Source organism: Suricata suricatta, chromosome 2, assembly GCF_006229205.1.
Source record: "Suricata suricatta isolate VVHF042 chromosome 2, meerkat_22Aug2017_6uvM2_HiC, whole genome shotgun sequence".
NCBI lineage: Eukaryota > Metazoa > Chordata > Mammalia > Carnivora > Herpestidae > Suricata > Suricata suricatta.
Window position 1 is genome coordinate 160,430,346 of NC_043701.1, and position 7,866 is coordinate 160,438,211.

The following is a 7,866-nucleotide window of genomic DNA, read 5'->3' on the forward strand; positions in this document are numbered from 1 at the left end:
GTGAGCAGGGGAGGAGCAGACAGAGAGAGGGAGATGCAGAATCCCAAGCAGGCTCCAGGCACCAAGCTGTCAGCACAGAACCTGACTCAGGGCTTGAACTCACAAGCAAAGTTCAGATCATGACCTGAACTGAAGTTGGACACTTAACTGACTGAGCCACCAAAATGCCTCACTAGGTACCTAGATAAAGAAAAAATAGATTTGATTAGACAAGCACAAACTGTGAGGGAGAATAGTAAGACAGGGGGTAGGTGCACTGGGTATCCTCTTCTTATAAACCTTAGAAGCCTACAGGAAACCTGAAGACAATTATCCCAGAAGCCCAGAGGGTGACCTCATTTCCTCTCAAAGGTTATTACTGGGTTTCAGGCAGGAGCAGTTCAGGAATTCAGGAAACTGTAAAGAAACCACAACAGCCTCAACAACTATCTCCCCAAACACCAACATCAACAACCTCAACAGTAAAACTTACTAACATTCATCTCCTTCCCACCCATAACCACAGACCTGAAGGCAGGTTAATGGGACGATGGGAGATTCATCCTCTCCCGGGGTCTGGGTTTCCAAGGGTCTCAGGGAGGTGGAAAACTGACACCCTATTTCTGAATGAATGCACCAGAGGCTGAGGACACCTCTACTCTCTCCTCACTGCCAGGAAGGTTAAGGTTAAAGCGAACTGAGGCAAAGGCTATGGTTGGCTGTGCCAGGGAGGGCTTAGCCCCAGGTACTGGTAAGGCCCCAGGGGCTAAGCCAAGTAGGTGGGAATGGAGCTATGAGAGAAAAGGGTGCGAAAGTGGACGGGGCGGAGCCTCTGACAGGCAAAGGGGGTGGGGCTTGAGACCACCCGGGGCGGGGGGAGGCTCCCTAGAGGATAACCGATCAGGAGCGGTTGCGGCCCAGGGACAGGGCCGGGCATGGCATATCTTGGTCAAAATTGGCTAACAGCCTGGAGCTGGGAGGGGCCTCGCGCCGACTGCGTCCGCCTCTTGGCAATCCGCTTCATAAATCCCAGTGGTGATAGTAGTGGTAGGAAGCTGATAGCGGCGCGCGACTCTGAATCTGACGTTCCTGGCTTGACGCGGAGTTCCTTGTATGCCACGTGCATTTTGTCCTGCCCCAAGGTTCGCTGCATCCTCTGTCCCCTAACCTCTCACCTAGCTTCCGAGGCTCCGGACCTGGACGTCTGCAGAACGAAATGGTCGCAGCCATGAATGTCTCGGACCAAGTAGCTCAGCTGTTCCCACCTTACCACTTCGAGCTGTTCCAGGACATGAGGCCCTTTTTGGAGGAGTACTGGTAAGACCTGAGGAATGAGAAGGGCCAGCCCAGGGTCCTGACCTTGATGACTGCTATTTGGGGTGGGGTGGGGTGGGGGTGAGGGAGGAGACACTGAATGCCTGCAATGTTTTTCTAAAGAACAAAGGTATCGGGCTCCCGTGTACTGGCTCCAGATCCCTGTTGTCCAAGGCGCAGGTAGTGTTGGCACCTCAAAGAGATTGGATCTGGAAGAAAGAGAAAGAAAGAGGGAGAGAGAGACAGGGAAGGAGGGCGAGGAAAGGAAGAAAGAGGATGGGGTGAGGAACGTAGGAGAAACTGAGGGGAAAGAGTGTAGTGAGAAATGATCTCTGAGGAAGGGGGGTAATCTGAACTCCTACTCCCACCCACCTTACTGACGGCTCTCCCCGTCCTTTGTGGCCGTGTGTGCACCGTGCAGGTGTAGTGCTGGTGCCCAGGGACAGACAGTCTGCCCTTCAGATTCTGTTGCTCCTCCAATACTTTTTCGTCCCTGCTGTGGAGAAGGAGACACAGCCAGGGAGCTTTCCCAAGATTTCCCCAGGCTCTTTGGCTTTGCCCTGAAGCTCCTCAGAGTGTTTATGGACTCATTTTGTGCTCCAGCCAATTTGCCATGACCCAGCCAGACAGAAACTATTGCCAACTTCTTCTTGCACCAGAGCCCTGGGTTGTTCTAGGTGTGAGCCAGCAGCTGTCACCCATTCACAATTCCACCGAGAGAGCAATAACCACAGAAACCTTGGCCACAGCCCTTGACCTGTGCTAGGTACTTTATATACCTTAACACTGCCAGGAGAGGAGTGTTATTTCTCCTTTATAATAAGGAAACTGAGGCTCAGAGAACTAAGTAGTTTTTCCAATGTTACACAGCCAGTAAATGACAGAACTGTGACTCCAACCCAGAGCACTCCCCTTGAGAGATGAGTGGGTACTTCTCTAACCAGCACCCACCTGTAAGCCCATCCCCTCTGCCCTCTGCCTGCCAGGGCGACCTCCATCCCCATAGCTTTCATCTACCTGCTGCTCATCTTTGTGGGGCAGAACTACATGAAGTCACGGAAGGGCTTCAACCTGCAGGGGCCTCTGATCCTTTGGTCCTTCTGCCTTGCAATCTTCAGGTAAGACACCCCCCACCTCCATTCCCTCTTATCCAGTAGACCCGACACCCTCATTCTATCCCTAAAAGTTTCTAGAAACCCCAACTGAGTCAACTCCCCAAGTTGCCGTCTAACCTTCTCCCTAACCCATTCCCTCAGGTCCACCCTGGCTTCCACCCTCCCTCTCCTATTACCCTGTTTTCCTTCTCTCTCAAATGTTTATTTATTTTTGAGAGACAGTGAGATAACAGGGGAGGGGCAGAGAGAGAGGATCTAAAGCAGGCTCTTCTGCGCTGTCAGTGGAGAGCTCGAAGAGGGGCTCGAACTCACGAACCGTGGGATCATAACTTGAGCCCAATTCAGACGCTTAACTGATTGAGCCACCCAGGTGCCTCTACCCTGGTTTTCTTCTTCCCCAGGCCCCATACTGACAGCTTCTGCTCTATCTCATGAGTACTCTTGTGCTCATGGAGTCTGCACTTTTAACAAATTTGCCCAGCCCCTAATACTCTCAACATCTAACACCCTCTCCCAAGACCTTCCAATAACTTCTCTAGCCCCTCTTTCCCATATTTCATCCCCGAAACTCCTTCTGTATCCTCCATCCTGTCACTCGTCCCTACCCATCCCAAGAACCCTATTCCCTAACTCAACTTTTGGTTTAATCCTCCAGCATTCCCTGGTCCTTCGCTAGCCCTCATCTCTAGATGATGGGTTGGATCCTGGCCCCAGGATCTCAGAAGTTGTGATCCATTTCACTGGAAGGGGGCGGGGGAGAAGTGGTAGAACTTGGGACAGTGACCTGCTAGGCCAAGGAGGAAGGGTGAATTGGTGTCTGAGGATGACCCTTACACCTGTTTCCTCTCTTCCATTTCAGCATCCTGGGGGCAGTGAGGACATGGGGCTACATGGGGACCGTGATACTTACGAGCAGCCTAAAGCAAACTGTGTGCTACTCCAACCTCGTCAGCAATCCCGTAATCAAATTCTGGTCCTGCCTCTTTCTTCTCAGCAAGATCATTGAACTTGGTGAGTATCAAGGCTTTGTCTGTCTGGTGCCCAGTCAGTTGCATCCCTCCTTGGTGTTCCCTCACCCCTGGGTCCCAACAACACCTCTTACTGAAGCCCCTCTTTAGATTATTTGCCACAAAGACCCCTCTCCGTGCCCTGAGAATTCCCCCCACTCCCCTTTATCCAGTGTGGAGGGTGGTCGCAACACTGGGTGGTATGCCAGCTATGACTCCCCATCTCCCAGGAGACACGGCCTTCATCATCCTGCGTAAGCGACCACTCATCTTTGTACACTGGTACCACCACAGCACAGTGCTGGTGTACACGAGCTTTGGATACAAGAACAAGGTGGCTGCAGGCGGCTGGTTCATGACCATGAACTACAGTGTGCATGCCATCATGTACATCTACTACACCCTGAGGGCTGCCAAAATGAAGGCCCCCACGTGGTTACCCATACTCATCACCAGCCTGCAGATCCTGCAGATGTTTATGGGAGCCGGTATCAGCTTCTTTACTTACATCTGGAGGCAAGAACAGGGATGTCAGACCAAAACAGAACAATTCTTCTGGAGTCTCGTCTTGTATATAACCTACTGCATTCTCTTTGTCCATTATTTCCACCACAGCTATATAATCCCCAAGGCCAAAGCCAAGACCAAGAGTCAGTGAAGGGCTGGAGAAAAAGGAGCTCCAGGCTCTCGCCCCACTGAAGCACTGAGGGGCTGAGCTTAGGTTTTGGAGAATGATTAAAATGCCTTTCCTGGGGCGCCTGGGTGGCTCAGTCAGTTAAGCATCTGACTTTGGCTCAGGTCATGATCTCACAGTTTGTGAGTTCGAGCCCCGCGTCAGGCTGACAGCTAGCTCAGAGCCTGGAGTCTGCTTCCGATTCTGTGTGTGTGTCTCTCTCTCTGACCCTCCCCCGCTCACACTGTCTCTCTCAAATAAATTAAAAAAATAGAAAAAAATATTTAAAATGCCTTTCCTGCATGTTTTTCCCCATGGGATATGTGCTCCAAGGTGGCAGGAAGTTATGTCAGACAAGAAGTTTCAGCCATGGGATGGGTGTAATCTAGTACTTTGATGTTTCTATTTTTAATGTGAAGGCCAAGCAGGCCCTGGGATGGGGGTAGGACTGAAGAGGATCCCCAGAACTGAATTATTTATATTTCTATCCAGACTTCTTATTCTTCCTCTTTTTTAAATTAAAGATATCAACAAGATTTGGGGGGCTTTGGGATTTGGGGGAAGAGGAGGACTGCTGTGATGGGAGAGGGCTGCTGGCAAGCAGTATGATCACTGGATGAGGAGCCTAAGGTGTCTGGAAATATGAGAGGCTCACACACAGAGACTCAAGAATCCTAAACCTAGTGCTCGCTTCAGCAGCGCAAACACTAAAATTGGAACGATGCAGAGAACATGAGCATGGCCCCTGCGCAAGGATGACACGCAAATTCATAAAGCGTTCCATATTTTTTAATCTGGCCATTTGTAGGAAAATGGATGAACCTAGAGGGTGTCATGCTAAGCGAAATAAGTCAGGCAGAGAAGGACAGATACCATATGTTGTCACTCATAGGTCTAACAGGAGAAACCTAAAAGGAGACCATGGGAATGGGAAGGGGGGGGGAAAGTTGGGGAGAGGGAGTGAGGCAAATCATGAGAGACTTTTGAATGCTGAGCACAAACTGAGGGCTGAAGAGGGAGGGGGTTATGATCATAGAGAGGGGCACTTGTGGGGAAGATCACTGTTATATGGAAATCAACTTGGTAGTAAACTATTTTTAAAAAGTTAAAAAAAAACCCTAAACCTGGTAGGCACTTAATAAATGTCTGTTACAGACCAGAATTTTATTGCTATTAAAGGCCCAAGCCTCTCATAGGAACAGAGAGAAACAGGTGCAGAAAGGCGGAGTAACTTATCTAAGATCAAAGGCTTCCTAAGTTGCAGAATTGATTCCTGCAAGTAAGTGTTCAAGACCAGACCTCCCAGTTATCCGCCACGAGACCACAAGGTGGCGCTGCAGCACCGACTTTGGCCAACGCCAGCCAAGTTGCTGGCCCCTAAGCCACACCCACCAACGCGCACGCAAGTTCGCTTGGTGGGTCCGGGAATCCCGCTGCTTTTCCATACTGGTGTTGGGAGCTTGAGGGGATACTGAAGCCCTAGGAGCCCCGGCCCTTCTTTCCTGCACACCCAGCTCTCCTTTAGAAGTGGAGGAGCGTGAGGGGAGGGGGCTTAACCGCAACTCTGAATCATCAGGCCTTTGGCAGTCCGCGCACGTTTATTTCATTAATCTTTGAATATGGGGGAGAGGAGTCTGAAGAAAGCGGGGTGGGCCGAGGGTCAGCTGGCCCCTGGGGAACTGGTCCCTGTTCCTGGCCTTAGTCCCAGGGGCGCGGACTGTGTGTAGGGTCCAATCCACCCCTCAGGGCCGGCAGGGGAAAGTCTCTCTCCTGAGCCGGCCGCCCCCACCCACCCACCAGCTGCCCCAGCACCCCTCTCAAACCCCGGGGCAGGGGCAAGCCAGTCAAGATGACCCCAGTCCGGGGAAGTTGTGAATTATCGACCCCGCCCTCGGGGACGGTCGACGGACCGGAGCATTCATACGGGCCGTTCCACGGCGTACTGGCACGGACTGAGGTTGGCGGCCGGGGGCGGCCCGGGCACGGCTGGGTAGCTGAAAGAGGCGTGTTGTTTGGCCTTAAGCCTCAGGCTGGCCAGACTCGAGTTACACGGGTCCCGATATACGTAGGGGGAGGAAGCGGCTGCAGCGGCGGCCGCGGCGGCCGAGGCGTAAGGGCAGGACACTGCCCCGGAGGACACTGCGGCCGGAGCCAGCCCGGGGGGCCCCCCGCCCAGGCCCTGCAGGGCCCCGGGCCCAGGCACGGTGCCCGGGGCGGCCGCGGCCGAGGGCACCATGGAAGCGGCGATAGAGCTGGGTGGCGAGAAGACGGGCTGCGACGCCAGAGGCCCCACGTTGACAGAGTTGAAGGCGAACGGGAAGGTCTTGGCAGCGAGCGGCGGGCCAAGAGCCTTTGGTGGCCAATTGCCGTACGAGTAGCCGGGGTACACCTCCTCGTAGGGCGGCACCAGCCCCCCGAGCGGCGCGGCGAAGCCGCCCTTGCATAGCTCCGCCTGCTGGCTGCGCTCGCGCTTCCGCCACTTGGCGCGCCGGTTCTTGAACCACACCTGCGGGAGTGCGAGAAAGGCTGTCGGCGCAGCTGCCGGGAGGGGGCGGCCCGGGTCAGCGCGGCTGGCGGCTAGGTCACCGAGACTCGGATTCGGGCAGGGGCAGGGCGGGGGATAAACGACACGGACGTGGTTACAGACGGGATTGGGCCGCCGGGCTGGGGGCAGCGCACTGAGGCAAGGGGCTGAGAACAGGTGTGGGCGGCAGAATTGAGTCGGGGGGACGCGGTCTGTGGGGTCCCGTAGGATGGGGTCAAGGAGCGGGCAAGTCGAGACAGTGCCGGGGGAGAAGGAACGCGCGTCTTGGAGCCACAGGGTGGAGTCAGCGCAGAGGCCGGAGGCTGGTTCAAAGGAGGCCGTGCGGGGCAGCAGACGTAGGCCGGGGCACGTTGGGTGGGCAGTCAGGACAGAGGCACAGGCTGCTGGCTCCAGGGCTACTCGCTGAGAGGCCGGCTAGAGGGAGGCCCGGGCCGGGGGCTGGGGGTGAGGGTGGGGGGCGGGGAAGGTTGCAGGTGTGAGGGGACCGTACCCGCACGCGGGCCTCGGTGAGGTTGGTCCACACGGCGATCTCTTCGCGCGTACTCATGTCGGGGTAGCGGTTCCTTTGGAAGGTCGCCTCCAGTTCCTGTAGCTGCTGGCTGGTGAAGTGGGTGCGCTGCCGCCGCTGCTTCTTCTTCAGAGAGCCGTCTTCCGGGGAGCCGCCGGGCAGCGAAGCCGAGGCCTTCTCCGAGTCTGAGGGTCCGAGATGGGAGCAGGTCACTGGGCGCCCAGGCCTACGCAAACTCTGCGGCTCCCGGACCTCCTCCACGTAGCCTTCACTCCCACCTTGCCTTCCACTCCCAGGTCCCACCCGCAGGAGGGATTGAGCTGCTATCTCCCCTACCCCCAGTAGGGGGTGCGCTCACCGCTGTGCTCCTGGCCCTTGCAGCCGTGTTCCGGGAGTGGCGGGTGGGGAGTGCCCGCATCTGACAGTGAGAGGGCCGGGCTCCGGGCCTCCGCCTCGCCGAGCAGGCTGAACTCCATGGAGGGAGGACTCTGGAAAGGAGAGAAGATATAGACCAGGTTGATGGGGATAAAATCTCCCGGTTATCCGATTCCCAGTAGTGTCTCCCCTCAAGTTCACTGTCTCCTTTCCCAGCCACCGATATGAGCTCCCCCGGGGTGGGGTACCCTAGGATAGAATGGGGAAACAGCAGCCTAAGGGGGGAAAGGTGTATACCCAGACGTTTCATGCACAGATATGCACACCAGACGGTTTTGTTCACTGATGGG

At 55.3% G+C, this 7,866-nt stretch overlaps 2 protein-coding genes and 1 non-coding gene across 3 annotated transcripts; 2 read left to right on the top strand and 1 right to left on the bottom strand.

Annotated features, from left to right (window-relative positions):
* The first annotated feature begins 1,026 nt into the window (after window positions 1-1,026).
* Window positions 1,027-4,224, top strand: ELOVL3 (ELOVL fatty acid elongase 3). Its single transcript, XM_029916616.1, has 4 exons — window positions 1,027-1,296; window positions 2,280-2,411; window positions 3,268-3,419; window positions 3,646-4,224. The coding sequence occupies exons 1-4, from the start codon at window positions 1,196-1,198 to the stop codon at window positions 4,071-4,073; spliced, it is 813 nt and encodes a 270-aa protein (XP_029772476.1). The 5' UTR covers window positions 1,027-1,195; the 3' UTR covers window positions 4,074-4,224.
* Window positions 4,225-4,771: 547 nt separating this feature from the next.
* Window positions 4,772-4,878, top strand: LOC115286103. Its single transcript, XR_003905861.1, has one exon. It is a non-coding gene; the product is annotated as a U6 spliceosomal RNA (small nuclear RNA).
* Window positions 4,879-5,667: 789 nt separating this feature from the next.
* On the bottom strand, window positions 5,668-7,623 carry PITX3 (paired like homeodomain 3). The gene is made up of 3 exons (XM_029916625.1): window positions 7,500-7,623; window positions 7,124-7,326; window positions 5,668-6,594 (listed from the first exon to the last, which is right to left on the bottom strand). Exons 1-3 carry the CDS (start codon window positions 7,615-7,617, stop codon window positions 6,007-6,009), a joined length of 909 nt encoding a protein of 302 aa, XP_029772485.1. The 5' UTR covers window positions 7,618-7,623; the 3' UTR covers window positions 5,668-6,006.
* Window positions 7,624-7,866: the final 243 nt, after the last annotated feature.